Raw genomic sequence first — 19986 nt, 5'->3', positions numbered from 1 at the left:
TGGTGGTGGTGGTGGTGTGTTTGTTTTTAATGAGGTTTTGCAGCAAAGAGAGAAAAACAGGTAGAGGAAGAAGTTTGCCTAAGGGAGAAACCCACTCAAATCCATGTAAAAACTGCTGCAAATGGGAAAAAAATAGGTGTACTCTCTCTAGGTCTTCTCCAATGTCTTATTCGTGACCTCAGCCTCAGACATTCCTGGATTCTCAATTTCCAGATCCTTGGGTATGGATAAGAAACAGATCAGGCTACTGAACAACAGAAATCTCCAGCCGTGCTGTAGATTTTGTGGTTATTTCTAAAACTACCATCTATTTTGATGTTAACGGTGAAGATGGATGGATGCAGCAAAGATGGAAGTTCTCAGGTACGGGTATCGCTATAGAAATAATTTCTAAGGTAGTGTTTAGGGCAACTTGGTTTCAAAGACTACACAGGAAATATGACAGATGCTTCTAAATGAGATTTGCAAAAAAAATTCCATATTTCTGTAGCTTTCAGCCCATAGCGCTTAGGCAGCATGTTCCCTTGGATTTATAGCCACCAAATGCTTCCAAAAATTAGGTTTCAACATCCCCTGTTCCAAAAACCGAGAAGTCATATTTTCTTTTTCAAAATAAACACAGGAAACATGATGATACTGCCACCGCATTCACGGCTGAGTGGAAGATAAGTGAAGACTCCACATACTAATTTTGGACTTGGACAAAAAAATGTCATACAAATTTAATCCAGCAGAATATGCAATTTGCAGAACTGGAGAGGGCGACACGATGGAGAAACTACCATTAAAACTAACACTAAAAACCAGGACCACCAGGATTTCCATAGGAGGCTATGGATACATTTGGCCTATGATTCATTGAGTGTTGGTGCCTAGACTTTGCTTCCGCAGTTCTGGTACAAGTAAATCGCATTCCAAAACAGCTGGATGGAACTGTACAAATACCCCAGAACTTCCAGAAGGAACACAACTAAAAGACACTTCAGAACAGTTTGTTCACCTTCCTAATCCTGTTGTCAAAGAAAGGACAGTACTTTCACCGTCGTACCATCACTGGAGAGGCACAATTTAATGGACAAAGCTTCTGGTTTCTCTACAAACATCACGCAAAATGGATTTATCAAGGCTGCTTTCAATACGTAAGAGCTGCTTTGTTCAGGGCCTTTAGTTTAGAGACTCTCATTGTAGTTGTAGACGTGGAAATCTTACATTTGAGTATAGTTAGGGTTGCTAACACCTCCACACTGCAAGGAAATCAACGTACAACAAAGACATATCCAAGAGTAGGAACGCATTTTTCAACTTGCATGTTATGCTTTCACCAGTTTACTAAGTGGTACATTTTAGTGCCTGGATAGCTCCTCTTGTTTTTCATCTAATTAATCTGTTCCAACTGGAAGTTTGATTATATAACTTTGTGTTTTGCCGTTGGAACAACACTGCTGCACTTCGCAATACACTGATGTGATCACGTCCTTCCTTTTTACTTTTTCGCAGTTAAACTGGGAAGAGAAATGTATTTTTATACCGCTTCAGACAACACGAGAACTTTAATAGCACATTCACCAAGATTCCCTCACCTATCAGGAATGCCCAGCCTCTTGACACTTCTGTATACTGAAAGAGTATTTGCCACATGACGATAATTAAACCAGAACCGAGATGTGCACACCTTGAGGTTTTAAAGAGGGAAAGAAAAGGACAAAAAAGCGTATTAAATAGTGTGAAAGATACAAATTGCCCTGGCACATTGCATCAGAAGACCATGATTATAGGAGTATCAGCAAGCTTGTAACAAACCAGAAAGAACACAGCAACATCAAGAAACTCGTGATATAAGATATACAAACCTTCATTGTACCAAAGCAACAAATGCTGAAAATGGAAGTTAAAAGCAAGCTCTTAACATGTTCTTAACTGACTCATGAAAAAATTGTCATTAAACCCAGCTAAGTATATACAGTGGCACTTCCAGGAATAATTCAGCAATAGCAAGTGGATAAGCTAAATTTTTCATTTCCTTTCTCCATATCAAATGAATGAAAAATCAAAGGAAGAGTTCTTATCTCAGTAACAAACCCATTCCAGGAGCATTTCACCACAAAGGAGTAAGTGAAGCTGTGCAGAATCCGCACACAGGGGAAAATACACGGAGGACGTTTGCATTTAAGGAGTCAAATATAATAAAGAGCTAAGCGAGCTCTAACCAAAATCTGAATATAAATTCTCAAAACTCTCAAAGGAGTTGAGGCTCTACTGTTCTAACAGGCGAAGAGTCGGGGATCAGCCATTCTTGTACTTAAAACTATTCCCTTGGTTGGATATTATTTAATCTGTCCTCAAAATCTCAAACCAATGAGATTTAAACAAAAACCTTCAGAGGCGATCTGCTGTAGCTCCTTCATAGCCTTATCATTGTCCTTCTGTTTAACCCAGGTTCACTACTTTTCGTTTGTTCCACACCAAGGACAGCAATTCTCCTTTGGAAACAAACCTGCTTCATTTTTACACGCCTTTCAAATAGGCAAAGGAAGAAGCATTTTAGAAGCGGTGACTTTAAAACCACAAAAATAGAGACGTAGGAACGAGCGTTTAAGGCGGTTTTTTCGTTTTTCAGCTTCAAATGTACAGTTCTAATTCAAATAGAAACATCTTTAAGTTACACTACATAGCACCTTATTCTCTAGCCTTCTCATAGAAATAAATGAGTAGTAGCTTAAATTACAATAAAAATTCAGCCTGAAAGGATCCCCTTGCGTGTCGATCATCTCGTCAATCAGAAATTTCAAAACAGCCCATGGGAATCAGTCCATGAGAACACTTGCCTTTCAGCAAGATTTAAAGCTCTGAAAACTAACGGTGGCCAGTCTCGCTGTGACATTTCCAGACATTGTCACCTGCCCCTTTCCTCCATTACCTCCCTTACAACACAGTGGAAAATGTGTCTATTCTTTAAATACAGCTATTCACTCCACAGCATGTAATTCAAGCGACTAATGAGATGGGATTCCAGTATGATCCCAGGCTGGAAGTGCCTGATGGCAGTAAAACCATCCATATTTTACTCATTAAAAAAATAGTAGCAATTGTTATAAAGCTTAATCATGAACTATCGAAAAAGTATAACCAGCAGCAAATTTAAGGACAGAAAGTATAGCTCCTTGAATCTAATTTTCCACTTTCTTTGTGTGTTTTTATGGTTACTAATAAAAGCACCTATTTGTTAATAATATTGAAGTAGTACTTTATGTTTTAATAGTTTCAAGTTTGTACTTTGTAAAATATATCCATTATTCTTTCTAATTCAATTAACTACTGTTAGCCTTCCTTTTGTATTGCTCGATTTTAGTATCTGGAAAACAAACAGCTGCTACTGAGTAATTACAACAGTGTTCTGAAACAAATTAGTCATTAAGACCTGAATTGTGATTAAGAAGCAATCGTGTAGCATGATTCAAAGCTAATAAAAGACTCATGGCAACGAAAAAAAAACAGGATAAGAACAGTTTATCTAAACATTATGTTGCCTGATATTTTTTTATTCTAAGCCTGTTATCACAAGTTAACAGGTTGAGTAAGAAGAAAAATCAGAAATAAATTGCACCTTTGTGGTCAAAGAAATATACATCTCTGATATCAGAATTACGCTTTTGTTCAATATGCAATATGGCAATTTAACTGTTTTAATGCTGGCAGAACCTTCATTTTATGAATCCTGCCACGCAGCCAGATGTTTTCAGTGCTTGAAATGCCGTCGTGCTGAAAGAATCATTTTATTATAGTGTAGTAAAGTTTCCAGCGCGATTTCAAATTCATTCATTTCTAAATCTTTATCTTTCCGTTTCTTACAAATGAACAGAATTTTCCTGATGAAAAATTGACAATTTTATTGGAAGAAAACTACCTGGACCACACTTACCAAAACTGCCCAGTTATTTGTATGTCCACTTTTAAAGAACTGTTCTGCTTGATCCTGAAAAATTGAGAAAATATTAGATGGTTTTCAGCAATAAGAAAGAAATGATCACTCATATTTTTGTTGTTTCCACAGAACAGTGTTCGATGCATGTTTACCACACCTTAACACTGAATAAACCTTACAAAAGCTTCAAGACGAGGTTTTTTTACCCCCTTTGGTACATTTCATGCAAGCTAATTGCTCCAATTCTTTCCCTGAAACTTGCAAAATAACAAAGGAGTAAGAATTAGTCACTTTCAGCTTAGTTAAAACAGCCTACACATCTCTATTCCAAAGGACACTCCAAGAACAAAATAAAATGATTTATTGACCTGCAGCTTCTTCCTTAATGAGAAAAGGGACTTGGATTAATTTCTGTTTTCTTTGTTCCTCTCATCTTTTCAACAGCAGGTAAGTGAATCTGCAATTTAAACCCATTTTAACTCCAAGGTGGTTACATTTATCTTCCAAAATAAGGAGCTGACAACAACAAACTTCCCCGTGATCTGTGCTATCGATAGTTCCCACTGTGCTCTGCAGAGGAGACGGCATAAATCAGGACACAGAGAGAGCATAAGACTTCCCACAGGTAAGGGAACAAGTCTGTCCCAGAGCAAGAATCCAGACTTGCTGATTCTCCATCAGGCTCTGGGGCACTGGGCTGACACCTGTGGGCTCACACAGAACACACAGTAACAAAACAAGCATTTGTTAAAATATATGTAAAATATACAGTGCTTCATGTAGTAAACCATTTGCAATGTAATTAGCAATCCAAAGACTCTGAAAATATTCCTACTGGCTATTTTAATTAAAAAAAAAAAGTGATTAATTTCAAGTATAACATTTTGCTAAAAAAAGCAGAATGCAAATGCAAACAACACTCCAGATGTAGTGTGGGCACTGTGCAAAAAGCATAATTATTGAAAAATGAAATTACTCCCACTTAAAATATATGAGCGCCTTCTGTGTGTAAATGCCTCACACCTGCGAGAAGCACATGGTGACCAGCCCAGGTGTGCAGGGCAGCTCCACCGTCTGGGAAACTGCCCACCACCCCACCCTGGTTTTTAACCTAAGAAACTCTGTTGACACATAATTCAGCCGGCAAGTGTCCGGAGAAGGAACATAAAACACCAACTACTGAAAGTTGCACTGTGCGGCCAAAGAGAAACCGCGTTTCGGAAACCTTCAAACATATTAGAAGACGGGTGGGGTTAACTTTAAACAGTTTAAACAAGTCACACGGGCCCGTCGACCCCGCAGTTCCCGGACCGCGCTGCTCCGCACCCCCACAACAGCAACCCAGAGCCGGGCAGCCCCGCAGCCCCCCCGCCCGGGGACGAACGAGGCGGAGCCGGGGGAGGGTCCACCCGCCCGGGGAGGCAGCGCAGCGCGGGCACCGGCAGCTCCTCGGCTCCGCAGGGTAACTCTCGGCCCTTCGCAGAGCGCTACGAGCGCCCCAGGGCAGCTCCACCGGCGCGGCCCCCGGAGCGGGCTATGCCTGCGGGGGGAGGCGATGGGGGAACCGGCAGCACAGAGCCTGCAGCGCCGCCCGCCCTCTCTCCCCTCCGGCTGTTCGTACCTGGACGCCGCTGGCCAGCGCTGCGCCGCAGCACCCCAGGAGCAGGGCTGCGGCCGCACGGACCCAGCAGGCGGCGGGCACCGGGGCCGCCATCTTACCGCGCCTCCTCCGCCGGGCTGCGGCCGCCGCCGCCGGAAGAGGCGAAGCGGCCTCTGCGCCTGCTCCGCGCCGCCGAGCCAGGGCGGGAGCGGAGCGGCAGCCGTTCCCTCGGCCGTGCCCGCTGCGGCCGGTTCTCCGCCGGCGCTTGGAGGACGGTGCCCCTGCTCGGAGCTCCGCCAGCCCCCGGAGAGCTTGCTTTGAATTGGGTTTTCACAGCGCCGAGGCGGTAGCGGCAGCGGATCTCACCGCTGGGCTCCGCCGCAGGGGTAGCGCAGCCCTGAGCTTGTCCATCGCTGCGGGCGGGAGGACGCTCGGGGGGCTCTTAGGGGTTAACCACGGCCATTTATCTCAGTCTTCTTTTAAAAATATGCTCAAATCGCTGGGCATTGTTGAAATTTAAAACATCTTCTTAGGTTTCCATGCTTAATGCCTTACAAATATTCAAGCCTTCTATATGGGTTTTGTCTAACAGTGTGTGCTTTGATCCTCAGTGCATAGCAGCTGCTAAGACTTGAGATAACTATGAAGTTTTGCTTAGGCCTTGAGAACAAGTCGACCAAAGAAATATACAAGATGCTGCAAGGATGAGGAGCTCACTAGTCAGCTCAAAATGTAACTGTACTTTGATAACAGTGGCTTCATAGCTACTTCTGGGGCATCCTGGACGTCTGTTGAAACTCGGCAACAGGCCAGCAGAATTATGTCCTGAGATGACTCAATACCATACAGGGACAACGTGAGTGAGGGGCTTTCGTCCCCAAACGACCACCAGGGACCACGGGAGGCTTTGTGCCTGTACAGAAATAACAAGCTGACATGGCAAAAAGTTCCAGTGCGTGCTTCAACACCATGGTGTGAATACGCACTAGACAGGTGAAACTTTGTATTAGATAGGAGGAATTTTTGTTACTTTTTGCATATAAATATCCCCGGGGAAACTCCTTTCAGGGAAAGCTACTGTAATCCAGACTGGTGCAACTCTAATAAAACAATGTCATGTCTCTGAGCGCTAATTGGCGGGTTTTTGCACTGCAGATAACGGACTTTATCAACAAGTGAGCAGAAGGGCAAGGGACACGGTGAGCAAGGGTGGCCTCAGGCCTTGGTGGCTGCAGGGCAGAGCTGCTTTGAAGGGCGAAGGGCAGAGGGACCACATTTGGTGGGGAGAAGGGGGGGATCCAAAAGTAGATGTTTCGTGAAGACGCCTTGCTCTAGCCTCGCCTTTGGCGCATGCATCCCTCAGAGCCCATGAATCACCAGATTTTTATTTCAAGCTATTGAACTGCTTGGTATGATTCTATTATTTCCACTAATGCATCCTGTCAACACCTTTGTTCAATTGCCTGATGCCTTCCATTAGTGAAGATTCAGAATCTGCCCTGAACCGTGGAAGCTATTTCCTGCTCCATGTACTTGTCATCAGTAATGACTTTCTCAGACAAGCATATTTCCATGTATTGGTGTTGGAATTTCAATAACATCGCATTTGCTGTTTGAAAGCATCACTGGTTTCCTTGATAAAATAATCACCTGTGATTAGATCACCTTCTAATTTACACCTAAAGCTAATGAACTTAGTCCCTTTCGATGACTGCAGCCACCAGCTCCTGTTGTGCCTGAGCACACCTACTGAGAAGTGCTTTGAGCATCTGTGTCCATTGTTGCCTGCTTGTGAGCCACACTGTTTATCTTCTTGCTCCAGAAAGCTAAATTAATTTTAAGTCTAGGACCAATCTTGAGGTTTTTCTTTGCCCTTTCAATTACTTCCACTTAGGTCTCCGATCATTCTTAGATGTGTTCAGGTTGTGTCAGTGACACTAAGGAAGGGCAGCTATCTTTTAGAGCACGTACTCATGCAGTTTTATAAACTGGTGAGTTGATTTCATGCACTTTGACTTGGTTAATTCCTTATTACCTCTCAGCTCCCACATAGAGTTGGGCAGGTAACATGTGACAAATACAAATGGTCTCAACTCTTTGACTTCTTTCTGTTAATCTAATCCTTTGCTCTTTGCATTCATCACAAATATTTGTCCTTTGGTATCATGCATTTTGGTCAACAGCTTTTCCCATAGAAATAACGTCATCAGCTGTATCCAGATGTTGCATCTTTGAACCAGGCATAAGTCCTAATGTTCATACAGAAGGAAAAGTTAGGTCCTGTGTTACAAAATGGTAACTTCAGTTAACCAAGAGACATTCCTAACATGACAAGTAAGACAAACCTTTTCTTTGAATAGGACTTAAAAACATCCTGTTCACTTAAAAACCTCCGAACCTTCTGAAATTTGCATCACAAGTGACCTTAATGTTGTCATTCTCTGAAATAGTCCACTTTTTAGCTTTAATAGCACTCTTTTAAGGTCACTGTGTATTATTTGCTACATAAGAAAAAAGGATATGGAAAAAAACCCCACAAATTTCTGTCATGTGGCATTGGAATGATGTAAGCGTAGGTTATCACCTATGGACTCTACAAGCAGGCGTCTGCTCTTTGTGCTGTGCAGTTAAGAACTGTAGCAAATTATCCTTACCTGAAAGATCATGTGTAGGGGATGAGACGTTTAAGACACCAGGTTTTACCAATAGTCAGAACAGTTTAAGCAACTTGTCCAGTCAATATTGCTGCTGTTTCTCACAGGTTATTTGTAGCTGGTTCTGCAATCTATAGGAAGGTTTAGCTGGCTCTTGATGTCAAAGTGCAGCTGCAAACAAAAATACCAACTATCTTTAATTTTGTTGGTTTTAACATTGATTATATTACCTACAAGTATCATAGTGTATCTTTTCCTTCTTCTGTACTCTTGATCCTTGTTCTGTGTTCTGTTTTTACCAGATTTGCATGTACTGCCTGGTAATTTTCTACTGTAGGAAATAAAGAAATATGCCTTTGGCTGTATTTAATACGCTGCAAAAAGAAAAATGAAAAGCAGCTCTTGCAATGAAGTAAGTCAACAAGACTGATTCTTAAGGAATCATCAATAATAGCTCAACTGTGTTATTTCACTAAAAAATGCAGATTTATTACTTTCTTCATTCTGTCAAAAAAAAAATCAGAAAACTCCCATTTTTATATTGCTTGAGGTTTTTGTACTGTCCAAACAAGTCTACTACAGTTTAGTATCTGAGCAGATAAAATGGCTGTCTTCAAATATAGAACCTGGATAAAACAACAGTCATCAAATTAACAATTGATCTTATTCATTTGGGTGTTTTTTTCAATTTCTGTTAGTGGAAGACTAGATTGACCACAGAATCTTTGTACTTAAAAATATTTACAATGGTAAAGTAATACTGATTAAAGGTAAGCAAAAAGAATATGTTGAGTGTAACAGATACAGAACTTCCAAATGAAAATGCCTTGAAAGACGACTTGCTTCTGATAATTGCTGAAGCAATTGTACTGGACTGTGTTTCTCAATAGATTCTTTTAGAACACTGATTAAACATATTCAAACGTACACTTCTGTTCATCCATAGCATCAAGTTGCTTACCTCTAAATCAGAATAAAAATAGACAATATTTTGTACTGCTATTTACAAAGTGAGATTATAGATGTCATTTTTTAGAGTGCCTTTTGAGCAGAATAGAACACAGGCAAACCCCTTGAAACTTACAAGGAAATTCAGTTGACATTTGTTCTTAATGAATTAATCATCTACCTTGTCATCACTTCTGTTCTGTCATTAACGACACAAACATCACCAGACATGGAGTTTCCATAATGTTGAATTGTGTAATAATCCAGTATTTAATCTTCAGAAGACATGAGGTTACAAATGGTTCCAACAGCTTATCCTGTTGGTAAAATAAGTAAAATATGAGAAAACAAATTATGGAAAAGCAGTGGCAACTTGTTGACATAGTTTATTAGGTATAATGGCAGTCATGAAATATGAATGCAGATCACCTTTGCTCTCAGTGCATCAGTATTTTTCTCGATAGAAAACAATGTTGAAAACTTGTCAAAACATTCTCACTTATTAAAATAACAAACTATGTGAAAAATACAGCAGAAAAAAAAAAAATTAAAAATTACCCTCTCCATTGTATTTTCCCATTAATATTTCAAAGGGGCTCATTTTCAAATAGAAAATTTGTGGACTTCATAAGGAAAAGATGAGAATATTAATTAAATTGCCTTAAATAAAGCTAAGTGTATAACCATGTTTTTACTCATGGATCCAATACCTCATGCCTTAGAATCATTAAGAATCATCATTTTTATTCCACTACCACTTCTGACATCTTTATGACAAGCCTGTCATGTGTCCCAAACACACCAACGATCTGAAGGTCTCAGGCAAGTGGTCCCTGCAGTGACTGCACTGACGTGGTCTCAGCTCCGCTGGTTAAATTAACTCAAGTAAAGGGCTGTGTTGCTGATGGACTCATTTTAGCTCCCAAACTACTACTTAAAGTTATTGTGTGTATTCTTAGACTACTTTACAGCCTCCAATCTAAATATATCCTTTTGTCCTGCAAGTGATTTTCTTCCTTTGCAAGCAAGCGTTTTTTCTCTCCATTGAGGACTACTCATCAGCTATGTGAGAAAACAAAAACCAAAGGTTTAAAAATTAAAGGCTGAAAACACATCAGCTTTGCCTGAAAATGTATTAGATAGAACATATGAAAATTGTATTAGAAATAAGATATACGACGAGCACTGAGTCAACTTTAAAAAAGGTTACTCATATACCAAGTACAATAACCCTGATTAACATTAAATATTTGAACAGTGACTAAAACTGGATCCGGTAAATTGCCAGGAAAGGTTATGTAGATCACCGGGTGATGAGTACTGAAATGTTATTAGAACTGATCAGTGGAAGATTGCACTCGAGAAGCAAAATTTAAGATGAATCAATAAATAGGCCATTAAGAAATTTGAAGAAATATTCTCAACAGAAGGAATTGTTTAACTTTTAAAAACGTAAATACACTTGATTATTTGTTTTTCCAGGAGTTATGGGGCAGAGTAGATCAAAACAGCCCCCAAAAATGTAGACAAAAGCTCACTTGTACTTTTTAAAGCAGCTGTTAGGCTGTGAACAAAAGTGGCAGCGGCTCAGCAAACCTTAGTAATTTCTCTGACTACCCAAACTGCGTAAAGCAGAACGTTTGGTCCCTCTGTAGATTCATTTAGCAGCAATGGTAAAAGCTGCTACGGATCAGTTGGAAAGTACTCATGCTGAACTAAGCACAGAGTGCCCTTCAATATGCTGTAAATTCTAACGGCGCTCTTTGAAATTAAAAGTACCTATTTCTTTGAGTGTATTTACTGGAAGCCGTTCCCAAGTAGGAGTGCCAGAATGACTTCATAAATTGAAATCATAACGCTTGGGAGCCAGATTTTGCTATGATTTATAAGAATGCAATCTTGTAGAAATTCCCTCCTGTGCAGAAGGTCAGTAAAAGGCCTTTTCTCCATTACACTGCAAGGGGAAATTTTACTTAAAAAATTAAATGAGTTATTATTAAGCAGAAAGTCTGGATGAAACCAAGGAACATATTCAGCAAGAAAGCAAACTGGTGACTAGGCACTCCCCCGAATTCTTGCTTTCTTAAAAGCCAAATTGTGTGGCTTAAATTGATTGGGATATTATGCAAACTGAAGAGAACTGCCTACACGAGAATGCATTCAGATATCAAATCTATGGAAGTTTTTCTACATTGTTCTGCAACTCTCTCATGAATAAAAAATGGCAAACACTTTATTTTTAACCGTCTTTATCTTCATGTTAAGATAAGATACTGATAAGATTTTTCTAACTGCAAGACACCATCAAGAAAAAGTCCTAGTGATGACAGGAATTATTAACACATGAATATGTGCCTGTTGTTTCTACAACTCTGTCCTGTTCTGTGACCTGAAATAATAGTTTTAGCTGCTAAATATATATTACATGAAAATGTAAAACCACATTTACTGCAGTTAATGACTTTTTACATTTTAAGATAGGCATTTGAATTTACATGCTCGTTTGAGGTGATTGATTTTTGTATGGGGAAAAGACACCGACCAGTCAATCAGTTTCAACTGATCAGTGTCTTAATGGATGCGTTTGCAGAAGTATTATCTCAGTGAAAATCGGCTTTTGCACTTTAACTCCCTGACAATTATCAAGGATTTCCTTAAAATTTCTCTCATTTCTCGCATTATAACGTTGTGTAAAAAAAATATTGCACTTGGAAAGAAAAATACTACTAACAATAGTTTATTAAAGGATAATCATGAGCATGTACATATTAAAGATTTAAAGCTTCAGGGCCTGCTATGCATCCCAATTTTGGAGGGACGTGCAGGGCTAGTGAAATGGTCGGGCTTCCTACTGTTCAGTGACCCAAAACCACAAATAGCACAAAGGCAAAACAGAAGAAGGATTAATTCAATATGTGCCTGTTTGGGATTCTAGATATTATAAAGGTGACTTAAATCTGCATTTGTGACATCCTCTTTTCATTGTTTAAGAGATTATTAGCTTTCTGGGCTGGAGGATGTGACCTCCTGACAATGCATTGATCAATGGGAAAAAAAAGAAATAGCTTCCTTTTGGAATTCTCAAAGAACCCAAGTTTTTAATAAAAGATCCAGGGTTTAAGCATGTCAAATGCATATTATTGACTAAGGTCTATTAGCTGCATGGTCATATTACGCGTGTCTCAAGGACATAATACATATATTTATCAGGTACAGAAACATATGCTCTATTTGTGGACTGCAAGAATTCAGGATCGAAGTTTCACATACAGTACCTTAAAAACAAATTAAGATTATTATTTTCAGGACAATGACATCAAAATAATGATATAAGGTCAAGGGTACATCACTTGCTACTTAGCTTTGGAATAAAGATGATAATAATTTGATTTTGCTAAATATAAAAATAAGAAATGGTTTGCATCTGTATAGCACCTCTTACCAAAGGATCTCAAAGCATTCAGTGTTAATTTCATGTCATCTCGAAACTTCAAATCCGATTCAAAAATTTGGGTGTTGCTACTACATGTTTGGTTTTGCTCTTTTATGTGATTCTGTTTGCCTGCATATTTCTGCAAGATAAGGAAAACAACTTCCACTTTTTGGTTGTTATATATTATCATGTTGTGAGAAGCATTTTTAATACAAATTTGCTTCCACGGATGAATTTTTCTAACAAGTTTCTAAAAGAGCCTGCCTTGTATCCTCACCTAGGAACCAGAAGAGTATAAACCATCTTTTCCATTTCCTTCAGCAATTCTGTATCCAGTTGTGATGATCTAAAATTGCCATATGGGTTTTCAAATGCTATTGTAAAATAAATTAATCCATTAGGCTATTTATCTGCTTAGAATTCTAGAAATCAAATGTATTTTCTCTCTCCGAGGAAATCTTCAGGGGTTCATAAGCGAAAAAATTGTTTTGGAAAGGGAGGATGTCTGTGTGTATATTAGTAATATTGAATGGTAAAATCAGTCGTTTTTTCCCCAAAATTGCTCATAACACTGTTTCCATAAAAGAAGTCCGCTAGGAAAGCTGTACAGCCTACATCTACAAGTCACGATTCTCTTTTCTGGAGCCCAGAGGCTGAGGGAATAAAAAGTTCCAGCAGAAAGCCAGGAAATGCAGTAGAATATCATTAATTGTCAATCAGCTTATATAGAACAATAGAATGTCAGCTACACTACAGGCCAATTTTAAAGATTCTGTCCAAAACTGACGTGTAGGTGATTTAGCTGTATCATGTAGAAGAAATAGTACTTTAGGAGATCTTTGAATATTCAAATCTTTTCCAAATAGTACCAACTCAGCTATAAGCCACCAACAAAAGAAACAGTAAAGACTACAGCAAAACGCCTGAATCCAATCCATTTGTTATACAGAATATACACGCTTCAGAAAAACAAACCAAACCAAACAAAAAACCCCCACCAAAGCAAAACAAAAAACATTACTTGCTTGGAATTTATTGCCAATAAATTCATTTCTGATGTATCAAAGTATTCAAACACATAGTAAAGTTAGTAACATTTTAGTTTCTCACTGCCTGTGTATTCTGAGAGCTGTGAAAGGCACTTTTAAGGCTGTATACCTTGAGACAGCCGTACTTGCAAATTTTTCAATAATCAGGACAAAACATATTAGTGATTCCAGTTTTATAAGACAACTTGAATAAAAGGAAATAAAAGATACTGACAAGCCTTGCTTTGTGAACCCACTGAGATCCAGAATAGACAAGGAAAAACGTTTGAAGCAAGTGATCACTTTTGCAAATACACAAGATTAATTGTTTCTCCCCCTGAACATTGATGAATAAATAGGAAAGCTGCAGCCACAGAGTTTGTCACTTGTACGGCTGTGTCATTTCATAGTAACTTGTCTGTTGAAACAAGACGTTCACATAGGGGCAGAACTTAGTAACAAGCTTCTCCTTCTCCATGACTCCAGCACCCAGCCAAGCTGTGTTTGCTTTCCAGAACACAACATCTTAATCAATATTAATCAGACAGGGCCAAGGGTCCTGTTCAGCACTGTAGCTGAACAACTACTTAGTTTTTATTGGATGGCATGACAGGAAACAAAAAGCATTGTGGTGATTCAAGAAGTGATGATGATTATTAGTAATATCAAATGTTAAAAACTATTCGGTATCAGGCTTTATCCACTATCAGGCTAAACTCTGTTCTCCTATTTAGCCAAACATTTTCAACCCATGCTTTGTGGAATCTGAGTTCAAGTTCAACCATCATACAACAGTTTCATCAACTGCTTTATTACCTTTGATTAATAAGCTGTCTGGCAGGGTGTCGTCTACCAAAAACAGGTGTTTGATCCAATTCTCATTTGTTATACTGTCAAGAAAACATTCACTGAAGTTGGTGACTAAATTCAGGCAATGTTCTTATACATCAGCAGAAAGTCAGGATTAATTTTGAATTAGCATTATAACATTTCCATGGTTAAAACATTTCCCAATTTCTCTCATGTTTTCTTTCAATGCATCTCACTGTATCTTAAAATGCAACTTCTTTAACTTGTCCTTGTTCTACATCCTGATTTTTATCTAATTATTATGTAAGGTGCATCTTTTAATCTCTATATATTGCATTCTATTCAAGGCAATGCAAAACCAGAAAGTTAAATGGATGAGTTCAAGAACCTTAAGTAATTGAAAAAGGACTTACCTCAATCAAAATTAAAATTCCCCATTGAAACCAAAGTTGTTCTTTACAATAGAATTCAGAGCTGTGAGCCAGTATCTGCCCAAGTTACAGCCTTCTTAGGTTTAGAAAAGAGGGGTTTGACAGTCATTTCCCACTTCATTATGAAATATGTAAAACATGCAGAGCTTTAGCTCTAAAGAAACGAAGTTATTTAACACTGAAACACCACCACTGGCTGATTGACATTTTTATAGCTACTGCTTTGTGGCAAATACTGACTTGACTCTACACTGAATAGGGAAATAGGTGACTTCACATTTTACCACAGCACTACAGTTGTTGTCATGATCGCTCTCAACAAGAGCACATGCCAACGTTATTCCATCGCTAATCCTAATTATTAAAAAATTACCACGTCACAAAACAAGATTTTTTTTGGTCTTAACTTTTCTTTTATTCTTTCGCATACATGTACAACCTGACCAAATTAATAGTACTTCTGTTTGACTACAGTGAAACAAAAGTCTGTATTTAGGAAAGGGCCCATAGGACATTTATACTTGAAAAAAGCCCAGTCAGGAATCCAGGAATCTGGGTAAAAAGAAAGATTATATCAAACTAACTCGCCCCTTTTTCCCTGTGACAATGTGTTGTGCCCTGTGAAGATATAAGGTTTCTCAGTGTCAGCAATTCCTGAAGTCATGGTATGACTCTTCTAAGCCCTTCATGTAGGAAGTTGGTATTAGTTTCAATTCACTTAGCTTTCTATTAAAAAAAAAAAAATCAAGAGGTTTATCTTTTCACGAGCTGTACTTTGTATCGAGGTGATTTTCAAGTAGGGAAGATTTTCACCATATAATTGAATAACAGGTTATTGTGTCATAAGGCATTGATCTATTATACCACTGAAATAAAACCCAAATGATAAGTAGCAGAGATTCGAACTTTCTAACAATCTTATGCTCCGCAGCATTTCCAGGACAAGGTCTAATAGCTGTGCTTGAATTCTTTTCTGTTCTCACCACCACCACCCGCAAATCATTATTCAGTTCAAGCCGATTTCGTTAGCTGAATTTTGCTGTGTTTGTGGTTTTCCTTTATGTTTTTTTTCCAACAGCTACCCAAATTTCCTTAGTTCATAAAGAGTAAACAAAATGAACTGAAATGGTTGTATTGTCAGTGTCTATTTGGGGAGAATTCATGGATTAGAACTGTGTTTGGGCCATGTGCTGTACAAAAAAAATCACTGGTACTGCTGGCAGATAACAAAGACTAGGGAAGTTGGTACTGGGCAAACTGGTTTCTTGGTAAATTGCCTGCAAGCGAGTCTATGAAATTATACATCAAAGAATAAAGAGCAGGTGTTCATCCTAGAGTGGAAGAATCTATGTGAGAAAAGAGAGTGGAAAGCAGAGCTGCTGGGAGCCTGCTGGATAACCAGCTAAAGGTGAACCCCGCTGCAACACCAAGGGCACTACACAAATTCCATCCATCAGTGTGAAACAACAGAACGAGGACGGTGAGGATGCTACAGACAGGCTGAAGCACATCAGTACCTGGCACTGGCGCGACCTTTTCTGGAACAGCGTGTCCTGTTCGATGCCTTTGCTGAAGATGTCTGTGATAAACCGCAAAGAGTTCAGGGAAGGGTCAAAAGAATGATTACACTGTAATTGGAAAGTAAAAGCTACAGCTATTTAGTTTATCAAAACAAGGGTTAAGGAGTGATTTGATCATAGCTTCTTTTTTTTTGTCCCTCAGCAAATTTAAATATGCATCCTCAAACTTTTAAGCCACACAATCTTCTTTCTTCCCTCCCAGGTTTTATTCATCTTGGTGTCCACAAAAGTTACATAATATGGTGGTCTTGGGACTGAGTGAGAATTAGATCCAGAGATTATATTTTCTAGGTAGAATTTTCACTGCCTTTCAATTAGTGCTTTAATTCACTTAACTAACCTGTTTAGATAACCATAGAAAACAACAACAACAAAAAAGGTTTAGCAAAGTGGAAAAGAAAGGAGAGGAAAACCAGCAAATTTAAGAAAAATGTGAACAACACTATAGCAAGAGTTCAGAAACAGGCTTCTTATTCAAATGAAAAGATTCTTTTAACAATCTTGGATTAATTTACACCACACTAGGCACAACACGGGGCTGCAAATAAGTTCTGCCTTAACATTAAAATGCATACCATTTCTGGATCGGAAGCATGTAATTCAGCACATTCTAGTAAAAAGGCTACACATAATTGTTCTTCTTACAGAATCTACAAATTCAAACTGTCCACCTCTCTTGCAGCAGCCTGTATAAGTGCATCGATCCAAGGACATCAGTTCTAATTTTAAAAAGACATCTAGCAGAGCAGCAGCTTATGTGACAAATGACAGCCACTAGTGCTTAAACAGACACTAGACAAAGAACTAGGGGATTCTGAAGTTATTTTTGAAAACACAGAACCTAGTTAAGCTTTGACTGAAGGCTATGGGTGTTAGGTAATTGGTTTAACCCGGGAGAAGGCCCAGAACAGCATCTTCCAGCTGATCTCCTACTAATTTCATATTATTTCAGCTTCACGTATTTACTGGAGGAATCAACAAGAATGAAAATGGCATCAGTGCAATGGTACAGGATCCATAAGATGTTTTCAAGATGGATTTCCAAAGCTGTTATTGTTTTGACAGCGAAATTTTGTTCTCTCTGCTGTAGCTTCTTCCCCTCCAGAAGACGTGGGAAGTGGTAGAAGCAAAGCCCAAGGGATCCTTCAGCCTCACCCCGTACCATGAAGAGCTGCCCGCACTTTCAGGACTGGGCGCTGCTCTGGAGTTCAAATTCATGTTCCCATTTCTGTGAACTTGCTTTTTTGCATCCTGTGTTATTTTCTAAGGCAGTAAGACCACTTGATTTCCAGCCACACTCTTGATCGGATACTGCAAAATGACAAACAGCCAACTCTCTAACAGCTGCCTTTACGTTACCTACATACCTGAAATGACAAATAACCCAGCTTTGTATTTAGTTAATATATTCTTAATCCTTTGTTGCTAATATTCTTCAGAGCCTTTGAAAGGCATCCACCTGTGACCCTTTTTCAGTATGGGAATTTGGCCGAGGCAAACGCGCAACAAATTCCTTCTAGAAGGAGGTACCATGTTATTAGATCCAAAAAATATCCCTTCCAGACACATTTCAGGCATTCAGTCTGACAGATTTCCTAAATGGCTGTATTTTTTCAGAGGTGGTAATTTCTACAACACAGAATTTGATTTTGGGCAACAAAAATCAGATTAGCTTGAAATGACTCTTTTTGAGCGATAATTTAGATGTGCATAATGATAATACTTTTATGGCAGAACAGTCAGAATTTTTATTTTCTGTTAGCGTTATCTAACTGAACAAAATGCCTGGGAGCTACAGGAAAGAACAAACATCTCAGACAAGACTTTACACAAAAATATTTCACATTCCTGAGGAAGATGCCATGGAAAGCGTGTGAGAGGAAATATTTGTCTCAGTCAATCCAGGACATTGGATGAGACACTAATTTACCCATAAATGTTGAATATATAAAAATATATCTGCTGACAGCCTATACATGCAATTTGTCTGAGACAATGATAATACAGCTTTTTATATATATATATATAAATTAAAAAAGAATAAAAAATAAAATCACAGAATGCCAAAACCACAGCTCTGTCTTCCTAAATAAAATGACATCTTCCATTAGCCCTGCTTAGAAAATATCTTATTTTAAAAAAATATCTGTTTAATTTAATTCAGTCTTCCTCTTATCAAGCTTCATTTAAGATCTTCTAAAAGCGATTATGTCTCATATCTTTTGATTAGGACATTGGAGCCTACTCTATTTTTTACTCCGTCAAAATTAAGATACTGTGCTTTTCAATGAATTTACATTTGGTTGCATTAAAATCTTAGCAAGGGAAAGCAGGGTTAAAGCCACATCCAGAGTTCATGGGAGGATAAGAAAGACTCCAGATGGATGCTGATTAAACTCTCCAGCAAAGACTAAGGTCTTCCTTAAACATGAGAAATGCTAATTCAGTGACATTACTGCAGCTTTCCTAAGTGTCACCGCTGGATTCAGAGAAAATGGAGCTGGAAAGGATCTTAAACTGCCTAATCCAAACTTCTTCCAGAGATACGTCAGCTGAAGTGAAGCACAGGCCATCCATCTGTGCATGCTGCGAAGGGCCATTAGTGACTGCCCTTCACATGGAAGCTGCTGGGAGTGACTGGATGACTTGGAAAACCTTCCAGTGTAACTCTTCAGAAGAAGATCATAGGACTGCCCCTGATGCAGTGTTTAGCTGTTTGGGGAATGAACAAGGAAAGTGTCCACATAAAAGGCTGGAGGCAGGGCAAAGGAAAAAGAGGGCATTTTAACTGCAGAACCAGCAAAACAAGGAACGTGGCTGCAGCTGAGACAGAGAAGCGTGTCAGACTGATATCGATCCACAAATCACACACAGAACGAAGAAGCTTCTTGAAAGGCTCCTGACAAGACCTGTACTATGTCTGAAAAACACAGACACGGAAGGCAGTTGCTCACTGTTGTTCATAAGCGTGCACCTGAGTAACCTGTTTCTGTTAGGGTGTGCATCAGTGAAACTACATGGATGTTGTGTTAGAAAATATTATCAACAAAATTAAAATCTAATTGAAACATTAGACTTGATACAGGACAATTAAGCAACTGAAATAATCTATTCCAGTATACTACAGAATAGCACAAAAGCCACCCCCTACTTAGCACTCCTTGGAGCACATCTAGAATAATGTATCCCATTTGGGGCTCCCCAGTAAAAGAGAGATGCTGATGAACTGGAGTGGGTTGAGTGAACAGCCACAGAGATGATCTGGGATGAGAGCACTTGCCCTTGAGGAGAAGTTGAGGGAACTGGGCTTCTTCAGCCTGTGGCAGGCTTGGAGGGGACATAATCGCAGCTCTCCAGTGCTTCTGAGGAGGTTACCATGAAGATGGAGCCAGGATCTTCACAATAGTGCAATAGTGAGCAAGAGACAAATAGAGACAAGGGAAGTGTTAATCGAAGAAAACCCTTTTTGACCACAAGGCCAGCCAAGGACAGGTGTCCTAGACCAACTATGCCATCTCCATCCTTGGAGGTTTTGCAAGATGAGACTAGATAAAGCCCTGAGTAACATGGTCTGACCTCA

The 19986-nt window shown here is 39.1% G+C and overlaps 1 protein-coding gene across 2 annotated transcripts in view; it reads right to left on the bottom strand.

Moving 5' to 3' along the window:
• PIGK (phosphatidylinositol glycan anchor biosynthesis class K) overlaps nucleotides 1–19986 on the bottom strand; it is an 83510-nt gene that overhangs the window by 62995 nt on the left and 529 nt on the right. Inside the window, exons 2-7 of one of the 2 annotated variants that reach the window (XM_065071312.1) lie at nucleotides 16344–16454; nucleotides 14402–14475; nucleotides 9306–9441; nucleotides 8177–8347; nucleotides 3920–3973; nucleotides 1581–1672 (exon numbers count right to left, since the gene is read on the bottom strand). In XM_065071312.1, the coding sequence (XP_064927384.1) occupies nucleotides 1581–1672; nucleotides 3920–3973; nucleotides 8177–8188 (158 nt within the window). In that variant the 5' untranslated portion in view covers nucleotides 8189–8347; nucleotides 9306–9441; nucleotides 14402–14475; nucleotides 16344–16454. Of the gene's footprint in view, nucleotides 1–1580; nucleotides 1673–3919; nucleotides 3974–5543; nucleotides 5790–8176; nucleotides 8348–9305; nucleotides 9442–14401; nucleotides 14476–16343; nucleotides 16455–19986 lie in introns of those variants that run through there. The other variant, XM_065071313.1, reaches the window with a different exon arrangement.

Source organism: Columba livia, chromosome 8 (assembly GCF_036013475.1).
Source record: "Columba livia isolate bColLiv1 breed racing homer chromosome 8, bColLiv1.pat.W.v2, whole genome shotgun sequence".
Classification (NCBI taxonomy): domain Eukaryota; kingdom Metazoa; phylum Chordata; class Aves; order Columbiformes; family Columbidae; genus Columba; species Columba livia.
The sequence above is the reverse complement of the archived record's forward strand: the minus strand, read 5'-3'. Positions and strand labels throughout refer to the sequence as shown.